Consider the following 20,058-nt stretch of genomic DNA (forward strand, 5'->3'; position numbering starts at 1 on the left):
ACGAGTTCTATATATAATTTGTCACTTTTGGTTAAAGGAGTGTGTTCCTCATAGTTATATCTGTATAAATCATAAGATCCTACTATCACTATGGCAGCAGTCATTTATTTCGTAACAGGAGTGCATACAAAACAGAAATGTTACATAAAAACATCTTTATCATGTTTGTGCCTCTGTAAATTTGGTTAAGCAACGTTTATACTAATTCTGTCCTTCACATTGTAAACGCTAAAGAATTATCATTCAAAACAGACCAGGACCAGAACTGCGATCACTTTTTTTTTTTTCTTCTTTTTTTTTGGGAGGGGGGGTTTGATTTCATTTTTAGGCTTGTGCAAAAGGGGTTAAGAGGTTTGAAGTGCAAATATCCTATCATATTATACTCTATAGGTACACAAAAAGAATTCAGATGGAATTTGGCTATGGTCCTCCAGTACCACTGGATATTTACTTGATACCTTATCTTTTAAAACAGAATTCATTCTCATGTAGTGACAGAAGAAAAAAAACAGCACAATGTAATTAATTTCAGCTTCTGCCTCTTCCTTCATTTGGCCTGTCAATCAGCGAGCATGTGTCTAAGTGAAAAAGGTACTCATGCAGAGAATTAGCTAGCTTGAGTTATTGGTACCTCCGAATGTGTTTTTTCTCATCATCCAAATCATTGTTTTTGCTCATACTACTTTATTAAAACTTTACTTTTTTTGCTGAATGTGAATAAAGAGAGCTGTAGAATGAGAACCGTCCACCAATGAATAATTGTGGCATATCCAATAATCAAATCGATTAATAATATGAATAGAGTTTTGTGATGACAGGAAATACATGAAATAGTTCTGAAACTTCATTAATATTCCCAGCAATGTATTTTCAGTGAACGCTTCTGAATCTTTAAGTGTCATAGTTGAATAGGTAATCAATTTTGTGAGAAAGCCAATCCATGATTCTGACCACAAAAAGTACACTGCCGATGTGCTGTCCGACAGAAGGTCTACATATGTAAGCCAAATATTATTTGATAAGCAGATCAGCGCCAAGCTAAAATAATGCATGAAATCTGTTTTTCAGTTCACTAGCTTTTTTTTTTTTTTTTGTAAATAAGTTGTTTACAAATCAGTCAAAACTCTATTCCAAAGCAGATCCACCAAAATAAAACACTAGATTATGGATCATTTTGGCCCTGTTTGCCAAAACCAACTGACTGATGGATCAGTCTCTACCACAGTTGCCTTCTTCTGTATTGCCAAGCTTCAAATGCATCCCCTTCAGTTTTCTTCATATGCGAGCCACCATCTTTAAATGGGCATTATTACGGTGGTAATCGGGTTTACATCTATTTAGTGATTCGACTGCTTCTTCAGTGTGTCACAAGATAATTTTCTTGTTTCCTTCATCTGCATTCTCATGACTGTTCACTATAGATAAGTGTGAGCAAATGGGACTGCTTCTCCAAAGAAGACAGTAAGCGTGCCTAATCCGATTTAAAAGAGCTCAACAGGGGGGAGCTGGCGATTATCCACTCTAGCCAGAACCAAGGCCTTGAAGATGTGATGCTCCACTAGATCGCCCAACTTCTGGACCTGACAAAAAGAAAGGGAGGGATGTGATGAAGATGGGTGAACTGAACAGCAATTGGCAGTTTGTCTCAGGAGCTATTCAGCAGGTGCCACAGTGACGTTCCACTGGAGCATAAACACCCTGGAAATACATTGCATGTCATTTGAAAGGTTTTAACCTAAGATTGGTTAAGCATTTGTAAATTAGGAGGCTGACTGGCCTGTTACTGTACAACACATAACTAATTGATTATAGACAGAAAATCGCAAAGAAAATCTTAGATTCATTGCTTGCACGATTATAAAACACAAAAAGTAAAGAAAATAATAATGGCTCCACCAATTTCTCTTGTCAGTTGATGGGTTGACTTTAATCTGTTGAGTAGCGTGAAATTAGTGCGTAATTTTCTACACATATTGGTACTATGGAGTCTTCAATAGAAGTACCAGTACTAGTACATACCCTTCCTTTTTTTCTCCTTCTATTTATCCTGTTCTCTTAAGTGAATGAGGGAGAAAAACTGGAGGGACTAAGGATAATTCAGTTGGATCTTTTTACTGTCATAATTGTTGTGCTCAGTGTGTGCAAAGTTTTGCATAAGCAATATAATATTTATGCCATTTAGAACATACAGTTATTTGCAGGCAGATAAACCACACTGTAATTGTGTCAGCAATATTATGATGACAAATGTAATAGGCTTTGAAACAAATAAGCTCAACAAATATAGGTCTTCCAGGAACCACTAGCATATTAAATTGTACCATAGCTATACTGGGCCTTCTCTGAATATGACTTATGGATTAAAAATAAGCATTTTTCAAAAATAAGAAATCTGACAGTTTAGAGGAAACAAACACCTTGGCTCTGTTGTTGCTGCCTGTCATCCCTCAAGAGCATGAATCTAGTGAATGCAGCGCTGTTGTGATGTCTCGCTATCAGCATATTGAGTAAGGTGGGTGCTGTTTCCAGCTCACGGAGACAGTTACATTTTTTTGTCTTAAATAAGCCACATTTGTAATGCAGTGGGGCTCTCTATAATATGTTACTGGAGGAGCCAGGTATATGGAGTTTGAATGGGCTTGTTTGACATGAATCACCCAGAGTGGAGGGAGAAATGGATGTGTTTGATGCTTAAAATGTGACTGTAGCGTAATGGGAAATAACTGAACTGTGGGCTACTTTCTTTAGTTTTGCTTAGGTGATTTATTATGAATAGGGTAGAGTAAGAAACTCATGAAAACCAACTCCTTCAAATTTATTGGCCCTTTAAAATTACTGTTCAGTTAGAGCTGTTTAAAATTCAGCTTGCTGTGCATGTCTAGTAGAAAATGTCAGCAGTTGAGGGTTTTAATCTGGATATCCTGCTACCTTATAGTAACAGGTTAGTTGACAAAATCTCACCCTTAATTCCTGCCAGTCGACAATGTAATTTATCTTTTAGAATTTGTAATTTCTTTCCATTTGTAATATATAGCGACCCACTAAAATATTACACATTTTGTACCATTTCTCCTAGTTAGAGTATGTTAACTTGTTATAAATTAATGCTAGAGTTTTTATATTTCTTTTCAGAAATGTCATGGTTTCATGCTTTCTAACTTTTTGCTGTTATACAACAAGAACAATATTGTAGTCATAGTTGTTTTCAGCTGTGCTTTCTTTGTTTCAAAAATAAGCATTTTCTTTGAGTGGCATAATGAGACGGGCCTGTAAATGTCTTTTTTTTTTTTTTTTAAACATGTTTATAAATTGCGGCCTATAATGGTAACTTGTCGTTGCAGTTCATTATTCCCTAGAGGTCGGACTTTCTCTTATCAACAATGCTCCCTCTGACAAAGTTATTATAGTTTGCAGCTTCAATATTCATGTTGAAGATTGTTCCAACTCAACCACGTCTGTATCCCTTGTATCGCAGATTTATTTGATGTGAAAGAAACCAAACCCCTTGACTTAGTGTTGAAACATGGTTAAGTGTTAACAACATCAGCGCAATTGATTCTTGGGTCTCAGACACCATACTCTAGGCTAAAACTGCAAATCAGAATCCAGTCTGTGAATCTAGTCCTGCTGATATTGATTCACTAGTAAATACCTTTTAATTTTCTCTGCACCTCCACCCTAGATTATGCTGCCTCCATAAAAGCCAGGTTTTAAAAATAATCGGGGTCTTTCATATTAGCTCAATCAAGACATCCCCAAGCTTGACAGACAGCGCAAGAGGGTGGAGCATTGGTGGAAAAAAACAAACTCCAAATGCACTGTCAGCAGATGATAGTGCACAGACACTGTTGACATGATATAATAAGCTTAAGACTGTGGGAGCAAAATATGTTTCAGATTTAATTACTACACCCAGGCATTGTCACAGAACTCTTTTATATTGTTGATTGCCTTTTAAACCCATCTGCTTTTAATGGGTTTACCTCATCCAATGATGAATGTTCTAAGTTTATAGTCTTATTCACTGACAAAACTGACAGTATCAGGTCCAGCATATCCACTCCTGTTTCCCTCACAGGCATTTCCTTCCCCAATCGTCCCATTTTCAGCCACTTCAACCCAGTTTCTGTTGAAAAACTAGTGGACATTGTGCTGCACCTGAAACTCTCCTCCAGTCCAGTTGATGTCATTCCCTCTAAATTTTTGACTAGACCACAACAGTAGGGCCAGCCCTACTAACGCGAATGTCTTTCGCTGCCTGAGGGCTGAGGTTACACCATTGTCCAGCCGGGCGAGTGTTGGAGCTTCCAAATTGGCTATTGCTACTTCAAAATGAATAGCGCCTTTGTCGCTACACTTAATTACTTCTTTTCTAAAAATCACCTAGTGACAAATCTAGCAATAGTTTGGACAAACCTTTCTCAGCCTTTCCAGCCTTTCTCTCCACAGGCACACGTCTCTGTACATCTCATTCAATTGACCGCAAAGCAACTGACACGGATGTGAATGAGCTTCTAACTTTCTCGCCAAGTGATCATGATGTCTTTAACTTCTGTGTATGGTGATTTTGTCAGGAATGCTGCGGTCATACAAGCAGGATTTTAGCAGTGCAGAGCAGCAGCTTGGAAATGGTTTGGAAGTGACTGCTGGTTAACGTGAATTCTTAATGGGCTGCGTTTCAGTCACTATTTCATACTTGTTCCATTGACTGACAACAGAAATAGAAAAACATGTAAATGATAACAGCTTTATTGGGAATTCTGCTGTATTAAATACTGTATATTCAAGCGCAGAGTGTAAGAGAAAAGCCAATAGATAAAGGGCTTAAACCGGCTAACACAGGACAGAATGCAAATACGACGTAATGCTGTCATGAATATACTAATTAGTGTATTACGTCCTTTCACGACTTTTTGATCAGGGTTTAACTGCTTTCCATTGACAGTAGTTGTTTGCAACAGTTTTCATCTATGTCCTTAATTTCGCACATTGACCATACAAGGTCCAGCCATATACTGGGTTTTGACCCAGTCTTGTTATCGGAAGTTGAGGATGTGGTTGCCCCCTGTTTTCTTAATACACTGAACACTTTCCTTTCCACTGGCTGTGCGCCTGATTAATTCTGCCTGTGTCCAACCTCTTCTCAGAAAACCGGGCTTCAATCCCTCTGTCTACAATAACTTTAGACTGGTTTCTAAGTTTCAAATTACTGCTAAAATCTTAGAAAACTGAAGTCCGTCTCATTACAGCCTCTGGTAGCCCTATCAGAAAACAGAATTTTTGAAAAAATTTGGTCAGGTTTTCAGAAAAATCATGGCACAGAAAACCACCCTTCTCAGAGTCACAAAGTCACAATTTTCATTGTATATGCTTCCCCTTGGTAAATCATACTGTTGTTGCTGTTCATTGTTCCGCAGATGATACCAAGATATATCTCTCAACAAAGCCGCAAAACACCTCTGATCTGTTCTATTTGGTTAAATGTGAAAACAGATGTGAACGACTGAATGTCCGCAAATTTTCTACAATTAAACCCTGAAAAGACAGAGGTTCTTGTCATTGGCTCAGAAATTGGGTACTAAAATAAATAAATAAGTTATATTCTAGTATTCTGGCCTTAATTTGAATATCATATCAGCAATCTCATCCAGTCCGTTTTTTATCCTAAAAGGTTTATTTCCCGTATTTGACTACTTTAAGTTTTAAAGACGCAAAAGCTGTTTTACATGCCTATGTCTCCTCATGACTGAATTACTGCAATGGTCTTGTAACAGGTGTAAACCAGAGATCACTGTACACGCTCCAACAAGTACAAAATGCAGCTGCTAGACTTTTAACTAAACCAGTATTACTCCACTTTCAGCATCATGACACTAGCTACCAATTTGTTTTAGGATTGTTTTCCATCTTATGCTGAGCGTTTTGGTATGTTCCCTTTTTCTTTCTCTTTCCTCTCTTCCTATCAGCCTCTAACCCATGTGAAGAGAATGAGGGACGTGGTCCCTGTTCACATCTGTGCCTCATTAATTACAATCGCACTGCGTCCTGCACCTGTCCACACCTTACGAAGCTTTCAACCAACAAACAATCCTGCTTTGGTGAGAGAGAACATGTTCCTATTTTTTCATGCTTTCTCCTTATGTTATCAGAGTAAGTCCTGGATAGGATATTGTGTAAACAACAGGAGAGTTGTTTTGTTTTACATATGAATTTCATCCCTTTCGATTGGCACTGTCATTTACATCAGGCTGTTATTATCACGACTTCATCTTGATCTGACGAAAAAAGGTCAGCAAAGGTGCACTTTCTCAAAAATTAATGATTTCTGAATCATCTCAACAGCCCTGAAAAGGTTCCTCCTGTATGTGCGCCGGTCTGAAATCCGTGGTGTAGACATTGACAACCCTTACATGAATGTCATGACGGCACTAACGGTGCCAGACATTGATGATGTCACCATGGTGGACTACGATGCCCAAGAGGAGAGGATCTACTGGGCCGACATCAAAACTCAAACCATCAAACGGGCCTTCATCAATGGCACCCAACTAGAGACCATCATTTCTGCAGGTGGGTGCATTTCAGATATTAATAAAAAATTCAAAGTCCAAGAGTGTGTTATCGATTAGATTAAAATAATTGTAAGACATAAATATTTATGAATTGTAATAATTATTTGCTGTTATTTTGTCTCTTTGATATGATTGCAAGTTGGAACAAATATATGAGTAAAAGTATACATCTTTTGTTGAAGATCATACCTTTCATACCATTCATACTTTTATTTTGCTAATGTTAGATGTAGCCAGTTTACCTGAGCTTATTTGCGTTATAGTTTTGCAAAGCACACAGTTCTGACAGGTTTTTCATGCTCTTCCTGACAGACATAGTGAACTGTCGTGGCCTTGCTTTAGACTGGCTTTCCAGGAACTTATACTGGCTCAGCTCTGAAAATGACGAGTCGCAAATCAATGTGGCTCGCTTTGATGGGTCCCTGAAGACTTCCATCATCCACGGCATTGATAAGCCAAGGTGCCTTGTAGTGCACCCCGCCAAGGGGTAAGTAGATTAGAGCAGTCTGTGCACTTTGTCAGTACCTCACTTTCAAAGCATAGTACTAGGAAAGCTGACGACAGACCTAACTTGTACAAAAGAAGGATCACAGCCTTGTTGTAAAGTAAATATGTTTCACATGCTTGAAATGTTTGCAGATCTTTACAAGAATCTCAGGTGGAACAAAATGTACTGGCTTACATTCAGTTTCCAGTTATTAATAAAAACATGACATTCATTGATTGAAATAAACCTCATGATATCTTGTGCCTAACTGGATCACTACCTTTTCACCTCACACCTCCCCACACAGGAAAATCTATTGGACAGATGGCAACACCATTAATATGGCCAACATGGACGGGAGTAACAGCAAGGTCCTCCACCAGAATCAGAGGGATCCTGTAGGTGAGTATGAGAGCTCTGCATAGCATATTGACCTAGACCTACTGTTCAGCTGTATCTCGAATGTGGCCAAGCTAGGTAGACTGTAAATGACTTCTCTTCTGCCTGTTCAGTTTTCATAAACTCAGCATGTTTACATGCATGTTATAACCTGATTTGATATTAATATAAATAACCAGATTACATGATTTGCAATAACTCAGTTTCACCGACAACTTAAGTGTACTTGATTTGCTGCTGTCTGGAGGGATATGTGATAGCCCACTGCAAACATCTTAGTTCCATAAAACAAGAAATAAAACTGAGAGTTTGTCAATTTTTTTGGTTATGGATTCAATTTATGGTAATTTAATTCAATTAAAACTACCAGAATCAACAGCTGCGCCAGTGCATGCACCACTTTGCATCTGTGCTCATTCCAAATTCATTTGGAGTAATTCCCCTATTTGAACTGTAATTTGATGAAGATAACCCGTTAAAGGTGTCTACCTGAAAGTAGTAATAATCGTGCTTTGCCTTCATCTGTTTCTAATCTATTTATTTCCATGAATGTACATGCACTGACTTTTACAAAAAGAATCAGATGTGATGTTGGTACCTGCTCTGACATTTTCTCTGTTTCGACAATGTCAACAAGAATCAGAAATTAACATCCACCTCCTCAGTGGTGATGTTATCTCAACAGGCAATGTCGAAGAAACTCCTAAGGCAAAGGTGTCAAAGTGTCTACTAAAGACTGGCCAAGGCTTGGCAAGTCTAGCAATGCTGGAATTCTTTTTTTTTTTTTTTTTTTTAACTTAGACAAACACTAACACAAGGCTAAACTAGAATTACATGTTGCCTGTGTACACCATTATGCTATAAATTTGATTCCCAAAGAAATCATTTACTTTTAAATCTAATTTAAATCTAATTTAAAAGTATAAAAAAATCTAATTTAAAAGCATAAAAACTGTAAACATAGAAAGCCTACCCTTTCAGAAGACACAAGCTCTCCCTTTCTGTTTCCACTGAAACAGAAAGGGAGAGCCTTTTCTCTGGAACAGATATTGTCTAAGATTTAGTTTGATCTTAAATATAAAGAATAGTTTAAAAAAAAAAGCAGTTTTTGTTGCTTCTGAAAGTGTTCTTGTGTGTCTTATTGCAAGTCACTTTGGACAAAAGTATTGACAAAATGACTGTAATGTAATGTATTCTTTTTGAATCACTGAGCTAAGCCTGTGGTCGGAGGGGTAAATGGGGAAATAGCATTTGTTTAAAACAATCTTTTTGGTACATCTGTTGTCTAGAGTATTGGTACCTTAAGTATACTGTATCTTTAGGGTAAAGTAAAAATGTGAGACTTTATTTAAATCTCTAAAATAAAATTTCTTTTATTATACTCTTACTATTTGAGGGTAAACTCTATCCCCATAAAGCATGCTTGAGTGTGAGCAATTGTAGCCGGATTTCGCAAAAACAATCAGCTGGTCCTCATTTCTAGTAGCCGTTGCCACTTCACCTTATTTCTTCATTCTCCTGGGCCTGTAAGCAATTCAGATAGCAGAGTGCACTGAATTTAACTGGCTTCATTTATGATTATGGGGTAGACCTGGGGGCAAGACTAAATTAATGACGCATTGTGACTCTGAGTCTGCCAGACATAAATTCAACACATGGTGGGAGACAGTGAGTTGTTCAGAGGCCCACAAATGAAACTGCTTTTACTTCCCACCGTTAACAGTGGTACTCCATGAAAAACCATGATGTCAACCAGGAAATCGTTTTAAAAGCAGTCATTCTCATTCCTGTTCATTTTTCATGCCAGCTGGAGTTGTTTTAAAGAGATCCCCCGCACACATGAGCCAATAAACACATGATGAACATCAGACCTCACTCAACCAAATGCATAGAAAATACAGTATGTAAATGTTTCAGTAATGTAGTTCTTTAATATTTTCTAAAAACTAAAATATGAATAATACTTATTTTTCATATGCACCTTCTCAGTGCTGCATGTTTAACGTTGTCAAGATTTGTAACTGAAAATACTGTATTTTGCCATCTGATGGAACTAAGTACAATACAGAAGATGGTTGAGACAGCCAAATTTTCAGGGATAATCTCTATTTAATTGTCTCAAATGATAGTATTTTAATGATAGTATAACAGCTTTTCATGTTAAAATGTTACATGTAGCATGTCTTATCTACTCTTGAGTACAGCTGATTTACTATTCCATGACTTTGTTACCCATTTTTTAACTTATTTTGTATGTGGCTGGAATATGATTTTTGCTGGTGATGTTAAAAATCCTGCCATGTTTTGAAGTCAAGCTCTGTATCCTAGTGAATCCTAGCACAGTGAGTGCCAATCTGATATCTTCTCTTCACTTGTCTTTCTCTCAGGTCTCTCAATAGACTACACTGCCAACAAGCTGTACTGGATAAGCTCGGCCAATGGCACTATCAACAGGTGCAATCTGGATGGCAGTGGGCTGGAAGTGCTGGAGACTCTAAAGAGGGAGCTAGCCAAAGGCACAGCTCTGGCCGTGATGGGTGAGTGGAGCTTGTCACAAGTGCATCAGATTGCCATTGGGGATTAGTCAGAGAGTGTGGGGGGATTACGTGTTTAACCAGTTAAGTGGCTGTAGAATGGAGCCATTTAGGCAGTCCTTGCAACAGTTGTCCTTCACATTGTGTGAAGTAGCAGGGGCATTAGATAATTAAAACACAGCACAGCAGTGATTGATGATTGGTTTCCTCACCCCTTTCATAATGAAAAAGGAGGAGAATGTTGATTATGTGTTGATTCTTGGTATCAGTGCTGAATCCAGTGTGTCTCGCTATCCATTAACTCATAGGTTCATTTAAATATCTCCTGAAATTTAAGGCAAAACATGCTGGAAAAGAAATCTCCTATTTAGCTTGCAGGCGTTGGCTTTTTTCATCTTTTTTTTTCTTTTCTACATACATACAAGCTACCAATAGGACCATATCTGAGTGTAAATTAGTTCTTATTTGATCTGTCTCTTATCATTCTACTTTTGACATTACACCAGCCAGATTATGTGCACAGCTGCCGAAACTCAGTAACAGCAGTGTGTACTGACTACAGTAGGCAGACACTGACCTTTTATTATTGGTGTACCAACCAAACAGGTATTTGGAGAGAGGGAAAATTACCTATGTTCTTTAAATGTACTCAAACATGTATTATATGTACTGTAAACATAACTAAAATTACCAAGTGGCATCTGCAATGTTAAAATAAGGGAATTAACTCCTGTAACTGTACACTATTTACAAAAAAACTTTGATATACTATCGATCTATATTGATCTATCGATATGATCGATATCTTTGATCAATATATATAAATGTGTATGTGTATATGTATGTATATGTGTGTGTATGTGTCTGTGTGGATATAGATATAGATATAGATAGAGAGAAAGAGATAGATCCTTTTCTTTTAAAATAAGTGACAAAATTTCTCTTTCATTTCAATGTATTTATTCATTTATTTAAATAAATAAATACATTTTAGATAAATTTTAAATGATCTCACTTCCACAGGGCTGCAATCTTGACAACGGGGAAGCTTCCCAGTGAGCTATGTGAATGCATTTTTCTTGCCAAGATTGGAAATGAGAAGGGAGCAGACATTCTGAAAAAGAGTTGCTGGTTATGTGTGTGTGTCTAAACCAAAGTGTCATTTTTATTTTTTAAGGAAAAAATAAAATCAAGAGTGTTTTCAGGATGATATTTTGTGTTATTGAAGCATGTTATTAATCATGGATGGCATGTGGTGGGTATCTGTCAGCATGTGCAAAGAGTATTAATTAAGACATTATAGAATAACACAGCAGTGGCAGAATGGAATTCCACTTTTTTGTTAGCTGTTACCATTCTGCAACTCTAAGCCACATCATAACATCTTTTTTGGTTCATTTCAATAGGATTTTCTTATGGTAAAGATTTTATCGGGAACTGTTTCTTATATGGACAATACAGACTTCATTATAGCATTTCACAAATGGAACAGCAGAACACAAAGTAACAGACTAATAGAATGAACAGTACTGTACTGTATTATTGTTGCACTCTTAAATAGAGAAAGTCATCCAACATTGCATTTGTTGCATGGTAATGATTTAATATGTATAGAAGATAGCAACCAGGTGGATTTGTACATTCAAACTTTGATTCTTGCAACCACCAAATTGTATTTAATACTGAGGCCTATTTTAATGAAATATCACAGCCTTTTAAATAGTGATAGATGATTGGCTTGGACCCTCTGTTAGTATAGATACTGCTATATCAAATATTGTAAATATATTAAGTAATGAATGTTAAGCTTAGTGTTTAATAAGACAAAACAACTCGTATCCCCTTTTCACCCTATACCAGATTATATGTCTGCAATAATTGGCCATTTTTCATAAAGTATGGGATAGCATTTAAAGGAGGAATAAGCGATTCTGGAGAAAGACTGTTTATATTTGAACTCAATACACCCCTCCTTGAGTGCTCCCTTCAAAGCTCCGCATTGACGCGCATTGCCAAGGCAACGACACAATGGCGGAATCCCAAGTGTCTTATACGGCACAGAAGTGGATAGTCTTTCTCATAGCTGAAGCAAAACAAACATTATAAAATGAAATGTCATCATACAAACGACATTTACATAAACACAGCATCAAAACACACTGGAGTAAAAACTATCGAGAGTTAGTGGTTTAGATTGTATTTCCAAAACTACGGTGACAGAAGAATGGTTTGCTAACAAGGAAGATAAAGTCACCTGACATAGCTTTTCAAAAGGATCTAATTCCACTGTGCTATCAAACCTGTGTTTATAGGTCTTTTCTGACTATAAACCCTTAACACGTTGTATGGACAAATACGATGATATAGAGCAACAAGACGGCAAACTGTCTCTACAGTTACTGCTGCAAAGCTAACAGGCAGAGAGGACATGATGGTTTCCCAGAGCCAGACAGTGATATTCACAACTCTCTCGCTACTATGGCTAAAATTACACCAACAGCATATCTTAGCAAACTAGAAAGTAAGCTGAATGTCAGTGGGCAAGTAATTTAGGACCAGACACAGTTAGCATTTGCCAGATTTACTGTCTCACTCTCACTCCTCCCATTCCCCCATCTCTCCACTTCTTTCCCTCTTCCTGTGCACGAACACAAACGCCCCATGTTGCTGATTGGCTGGAACAGGGTTGTGTGGCTCGGCTGCACAGTTCACTGTATGTTTACAGTATATTTCAAACTATTTATACCACTTTAACGCTACAACATTAATGTGTACTGTAAATGCTGTTGCTGAGCCAGGAGCACATTTAAATGTCCTCTCAGCCTGAGATTAGCAACTGGTGTAATGTTCACTCATTGTTCGTTGTCTGTCAGGCATTCAGTTTCTCATACAAAGATTCCTTCCTTCTTTACTACAAACCTTTGAGCATATACTTGGGTCAGCTGAAAATGAGGATAGTGGAAGACAGCAGGACAGCAGCCAGACAGGTCATTTTCCACTCCTGAGCTTCTTTTGCTGTTGGCAAGTGAATAGACTATTGTTGATGCCCATTACAGAATAATGTCCCTTCTGCAGATGTGTGTTTTGTCTCCATGGTGAAAAATGCAATTAAGTGCCTTTGCTGACCATTCACTCTCTTTGCCACAGAGTTTTCTATATCTCCTCTCTGTTTTCTCTATGTCACTTGCTCAGAAAACTGTGATTATATACCCCATGGAATATGAACAAATATGCATTATAACTGGTATTAGAATTACAATATGTATTTGCAGATAAAGTACAGGTGAAAGCTGCTTCGACAGGGAAGGTATCATCAGGTGAGCATGGGTATTAGGAGCTTTTGAGCGCTCTGTGGTGTTCTAACCAATCAACATTAATGAGCATTAATCAAACAATGATTCAGCTCTCTCTTCTGGTCTGTGTAGAGCTTGATTGATCAGTTGGTCGTGTTTGAAGTGGTTAAGGGGTACTCCAAAGCAGTGTCATATATATATATATATAATCAAGGAAAGCTTGAGTTCTATCAACATTTGTAGCTTCCTCGGAGCAGGAGGTGGAGATAGACACATGATCACTAAAAAGGGTTTTGCAAATGTTATTATACTGCAGTGATCATCTATGGAATGCAGTTTTCAGACAGGCATCAGACATTTTGTCTCACTGAGGTACTTGTGTTTCCTTTTGGCATTCTAATTTTGCGTGCTTGTCGTACTGATTGCTCATGCTGGTTGTGAAAAGGTATAATGAAGGCACTGTTACTGACACAAGGTTGATCCACTCAGTTCCTAAGGCTCTGTAATAATTGGATTGGCTTGAGGGAAAGGTGAGGGTTTCTATTTAGAAGGTGTGAGTGATCCATCAGTCCCGACTTGCCTGGAATCCAAGTAGCAGTTGAGATGGAAATTGAATATGATTTGCCACAACCAAGCAATCACAGCTAGCCAGCAGTCCTCATGGCATCAAATTAACACAGGGTGCAAAGCTAATCTAGGCCAGCATGCCCTCAAGGGTCAAATGTTTTGTAAACTGCATGTAGACTGTCATTCTCACTCATGGAAATTTGTCTGATTTGTGGAAACAAGTTTTACGTTCCATTTAGCCTGAAGCTATTAATGCAAGTGGGATTGTTTCTGTGTGTGTGTGTGTGTTTTTTTTTTTTTTTTTTTTTAAATCAAAAAGTATGCCTTACCTTCTAGGAGTGATGGTGTGAAACCTAAAGGGCATATGATCTGGTTGTATTTGTAAATAAAAAATATGCAGCTAAATTATCTCATAATTAACAATTTCTTCATGACATACTGTCTTGACTGCAAAATGAGACTTTTTTTTCCATTTACATTATGTTGCCTATATAGTTGAAGTGAGTAATACGCTACACCAGGCTGTGTGCAGCAACAATGCTGCTCAGTATCATGCATTAGAAATTTCTTGTTTAGGTAAGAGACTGCATTTAAAAAAAAAAAAAAAAAAAAAAAAAGCAGTGTGGTTGCTGATTGCTGCTGCCTAGCTTCTAAAACGTGATTTAGAATACCTTTTTTTTTTTTTACTTATTTAGGAAAATGATCCTATTTACCTATGTATTAATGCATGTGTCTTTCCACTTTGTGGCCTATATTAAACCATGCCTCCCTGGTGTAGTGGTTTGCAATTTTGACCCATTTAAAAGGACTACGATTATTTACAATGTCTATTTGAGGCGAGAAGAGCCACCTCATTCTTCTCCACTTTGCACTTCAGTGGGAATTTAAAGCTGAGAGCTCCTATCACATCTGTAGAGACTGTGGCAAAGTGCCTGGACTGTGCATCACTGATTTCTGCTGAGGACAGAGGTTGGGGTTGGAGGACAGAGTGGTGGTGATGGCTTGGTGCACCAGGGTCAGGAGCCTATTGTGGATGTGCCTATTTACAAAGGCACACTCATCCCTTATGCTCATGAAGCCTGGAGGTTCACTGTCCCACATAGCCACACAAGACAGAATTTTATCTCATGAACTATGAGGTAAAAAAAAATAAAGATGAGGAGATGCTGCTTCAGGATTACTAAAGGTTTGGCATGTTATAAAACCAACAGGACCAAAGTCAGATTGACATTTAATATACTGCTCAGTATCCATAATGGAAAACTTATGAATTTGTTCATGCTGTAGTCATAAATATGCAGTATGAAAGCAGATGTATGCATATGTAAATTTTCTCTTATCTACGGTATTTTTAGATATGGCATTGAAATAGTTGTGCTGATTTCACTTAATTTTGGCAACTCCCTCAGACTGTTGAAATGCATGGAGGCTTTCCTAGACAAACAAAAAGTAAGTGTTTCATGCCTGCAAAATGTACACATCATTAGCAGCAAGTGGGCAGAGCAGGGTATCACACTTTTTAATCTCAAATCAGCTCAGAGAACGCTTCAATTATTTAGGGACTTTACAGTGTAAGAGTGCCAGCCTTGGTGGATCGGGGTGCGTGCTGAAGAACTCCGTTTGAACTTGGAATTTGTGATGAAGGGCGATATTTGATTGTGCTATAGTGTTTTGAAGGCTTGTTTGCATCACAACGTGCTTCGCATATATTTCTCAGTGTAGATGACGAAATGCTGCAGTTCACCTGAAACAAAAAGTGAAATTTGCTCTTGCATTGGAGTTTGTATAAAACAGCTTGTGTAGCTAGATTTTGTAAGAAAATGACATTGATGGTTGCAGGTGGCAAACTCTGGTGGGCAGATGAGGAATCGGCACAGCTGGGAACGGTTACCAAGAGAGACGGACGGAACCTTGTGATTTTGAGAAACAAGACGAGTGGGGTGGTTCATATGAAAGTGTATGACAGAGAAGGTCAGAAAGGTAAGCAGGCTCACACATAACGCACAAACACAGAGAAAGACACACACTACCCACATACACATATGGTACCTTACTGTTTACATTTTGCTGGTTTTGCACAACATTCAGGAAGAAACCCATGCCAGATAAACAATGGAGGATGCTCACAGCTCTGTTTCCCCACTTCTGAGAACACCCGTAGCTGCTCCTGCACTGTTGGCTACAACTTGCGTAGTGACCGCATGTCTTGCGAAGGTAAGTTTCACAAATACTTACTCTCCAGCTGTCAACATTGGATTTTCTATGACTCTAACTAAAATAGATATCTTTGATAACTTTCTGTACCCATTACTCTGAATGTGAAGCAATGCATTTATGTTTCAGTGTATGTTAGTAATCTATCCATTGGTCAGAGGGCATTCATAATTTACCACGCTTTAATACCTTTGTTTAGGGTATAATAGCTAATTTGTCATTCTTTAGGTGTTGACTCATTTCTGATGTATTCCATCCATGAGGGAATCCGGGGAATCGCTCTTGACCCAAATGACAACAGCGAAGCCCTCATGCCCATCACAGGAACACTGTTTGCTGTGGGAGTTGATTTCCACGCAGGTATGATACCAGCAACTCTCAGAGGGATTTTCACTGTTGATTCAGTGGTTGCTATCGGGTTTAAGTAGATACATTAGCCGGAGACCAACTGAGGCTTGAAGAGTTGTTTTGTCCTATATATGGTAAAATGTACATACTGCGTGTTGTTCCTGGTGTTTTTGATAAGAAATGTGAAGTTATCTTGCAGGCATTTAAATGGCTATTGTCAATGTTTTACCTGCAAAACAAAGCAGGTTGATAAACTTGGCTTGGTAACTGTGAAAAAACAACTTTTTTCCAGGAATAATCCCTTTTTTTAATTCTATTTTAAAGCTGTTGTTTTCTTTAGGATCTCAAGCTGACCCATTTAATGTAGTTTTTAATGTGGCCTTTATAATCCAGCAATGTTTCAAATTTCTACTTATAAGAAAGGCTTTGTCATCACACTTTCACAAGACATTTTCTTTAAAAGATTATGTACGTACCTCGTCCTCTAACCACACATCTACTTGTGGACATTAACTGCTCATGCAGAACTAGAAAGGCATAGACTTCCAACTTGCCTCTTAGCAGTGGTAATGGCAGACGAAATTTATGTACTGTATCAGATTTCGGCTTAGTATTTTTAATCTATGATTTAACTAATAATGTGCCTTAGAACTCTTTTATGAAACACCAATAATAATGATTAGAGAATTTTACAGTGACTAGAAACGCCATCCCTCAACTAGATGATGAGGTTCAAGACTGCACATGCCCCCTGAAGTGTCTGGGACATGGAACCCCTCCAGGCGAGCTGCTTTGTAGTGGGCTTTAAAATGTCAAGTGGAGAGAAAATTGTTAACACAGTTGCTACTGTTTAGTTCAATTTTTTAGCCATACTTTACTGTACACATTCAAGTAGGAAATTATGAAATACAGTGTAGGATCTAACAGTTTGAAATCATCAAATTTTCATGTACGCCATTCCAAAAAAATGGATCATGTATAGTGTTTTGGAGCGAAATCCTTGTAGCATTACCAGTGTTGGGGGTAACTCAAATACAAATCTTTTCTTTCATTCTCAATCTTAAAACAATAAGGGCGAGGGAAGGGTCTTTGTTATACTTGGCTGTAACCTTTAGAATAATGGTCTGTGGGCTTGTGGCGTGCAGTGTAGATGAAAGAGTAAGTTCACATTATAGGGGAATTATAGAGGACCCTCAGTATGAATAAGATCAAACTATTTCCTCACAAGCCTCTGAAAAAATCCTAATACAAAGCAATTCCCGAGATATTGTATCAAATGAAGGTACCGTAACATGCATTGCAAAGCATGAACCCAATAGCTTGTGCTGTCATTTGTTACGTCCCTGCTTATGATAAAAATGATAGATTTATTACACCGACATATGCTATGAATATACTATAGGCTGGTAGCGTTCCATATATGTAATAGGTTGCCACTGATGCATGATAATGAACACTGTGTAAAGGAAATTGCATATGCACAACAGAAACAAACTACATATACACAAGGGATTATATACTAAGGATTTGCAGCAATTCTTTTTAGAAAAACAGAAAAGCAACACCATGTTTGGGTAATTCCACGTGTATGGTATGAGTTTCCTCTGTAGGTTCACAAAAAATCAGGGTAGAAATGTAAATATTCCTAACCGACTGACTGTGCCAGAGGCAGAGATCAGAGCTAATTAATAACTAACTAATGTCTACAGACTATTTTCTAATGAAGGGAGAAAACAACACCAGAACACTATCCACAACAAAGCCTTTGGATTATAGTGACATTGTTTACATTTAGACAGTGTTTTTGACTTTACAAATATTGTTTTTCAATGCATTGACCGCCACAAATGAAATTCTATTCACCTATTGGGGTCTCTCACCAGAAGGTAAAACCAAAAGTAATTGCATGGCCACTAGGGGTCAGAGGTTATTTTGTTTTTGGCCATGGCCGGTATGTTGGCCATTCCACCACTTTGGTTCAGACAGAAATATCTCAACAGCTGTTGGATGAATTATCATTGAATTTGTATCCTAGTGGTAATCTATGGTGCCTAGAGAAATCATAATGACTTTGGTGATCCCTTGAGTATTGCTCTCATGCCACCAGAAGGTCAAAGTTTTTGGTTTATCCTATGAAATATCTCAACATATACTAGATGAATGAGGACAAAATTATGTATAGATATTTATGGTGTGCAGAGGATGTATCCTATAAACTTTGATGATCCCCTTATTTTTCCTTTGGCACCACCATGAAGTTTGTGGTTTTCAGTGTATCAACAACTGCTGGATGGATTGCAATTAAATTTGGTAAAGACATTCATGCACGTCAGGAAGAACCATAATTACTTTACTAGGCACACTTCCCCATCTAGTACCATCATCAGGTCAAAATTTGTCAGTCTGTCAAACACTTTACTTACTTTACTTCCATTACAGAAACTACACGGATCTTTTTGCTAAGCCTCAGCTATACTTTTTGTTTATTGCTAATTAGGAAGTGTTAGCGCACTAACATGTTAAACTAAGATGGTGAACGTTATACCGAATTAACAGTAGCATGTTAGCATGTCTTTGTGAGCATGTTAGCATGCTGACATGAGCATTTAGCTCAAAGTGCCGCTGTGCCTCCATATGTATAGTAGTTACAACCTCACAGAGCCGCTAGCATGGCGTTAGACTTTTAATCTTGTAGTTTGGGTGAACTGATCCTTAGAAGACGAATTAGGAGGCAAGCATTCAAAATGTCTCAAATGCAAGGACGCTCATTTAGATAACTGACATAAATTTGCAGTAGTCACTATAAATCAGCCCACTGTAATTGCATATACTGTATAATCACTTATCTAAGTACTATACTTTAATGGACTAAAACTTTCCATATAAACCTTTTCCCTTTCAGATAAAGTCAGAGTTCAGGAGAACAAGAGCAGGTTGGGTTGCTCATTACACAAGTGTGATGAATCATTTGTTATCCAATAACTATTAAGAGAGCCTGAAATCTGATTTGGAATCTGCATGACTTCAAAGGTCGATAGCAATCCTGATGTGTAGCCACAGCTTTTGAAAAGAGAAAATAAGCCGAATAGATTTTCAAAATTAAACATTGCCAAAGTGTAGAACAAGATGGCTGATCGTCCTCCTATTTGTTATTTTGTGCAGGTGAACATGCAAATGCATTACTAAGCCCATCCAAAAGAGGCAGCGGCTAGCACATGCATAACATTTACATGTCATTATAGAAGCCAGGCTGCCAGAGCAGAACAGATGAAAGCCCTGCAGCTGTATTTTGTCATAGGTGAGCTACGTGTTAAGTGTGAGAAGGCAGCAGGAACAAGAAAGTACCAATAAACATATAATGCCCCCCAAACTCCTAACAATCAGAACCAAACTGCACAGAGGATGCACAGAGATTCACTTGAAGACTGCACCATAAATAAATTACGTACTATTTGAAATGCTTATGTAATGGGGCTGCAAAATCAAAAAGGGTCCACAACAGTTTTACCAATAGCATGTTTTGCACGAAGTTATATATGGCCCTGTAAAATTTGGCCTACAACAGCGTTTCTTGTGGTTGAACTATGCGGGTATTTTTGCCATCATCCTTAATAGTCCCCTACAATATTTGGTGAAATGGGCCA

General features: G+C 37.9%; 1 protein-coding gene across 1 annotated transcript in view; it reads left to right on the forward strand.

The window, feature by feature from the left end:
* Nucleotides 1–20,058, forward strand: part of lrp1bb (low density lipoprotein receptor-related protein 1Bb) — a 251,548-nt gene that overhangs the window by 153,783 nt on the left and 77,707 nt on the right. The window contains exons 28-35 of the mRNA XM_040148223.1: nt 5,967–6,098; nt 6,343–6,570; nt 6,885–7,059; nt 7,367–7,461; nt 9,846–9,995; nt 15,692–15,832; nt 15,941–16,066; nt 16,295–16,426. Coding sequence (XP_040004157.1) covers nt 5,967–6,098; nt 6,343–6,570; nt 6,885–7,059; nt 7,367–7,461; nt 9,846–9,995; nt 15,692–15,832; nt 15,941–16,066; nt 16,295–16,426 — 1,179 coding nt within the window. The remainder of the gene's footprint in view (nt 1–5,966; nt 6,099–6,342; nt 6,571–6,884; nt 7,060–7,366; nt 7,462–9,845; nt 9,996–15,691; nt 15,833–15,940; nt 16,067–16,294; nt 16,427–20,058) is intronic.

Source organism: Xiphias gladius, chromosome 16 (assembly GCF_016859285.1).
Source record: "Xiphias gladius isolate SHS-SW01 ecotype Sanya breed wild chromosome 16, ASM1685928v1, whole genome shotgun sequence".
In the NCBI taxonomy this organism is placed as follows: domain Eukaryota; kingdom Metazoa; phylum Chordata; class Actinopteri; order Istiophoriformes; family Xiphiidae; genus Xiphias; species Xiphias gladius.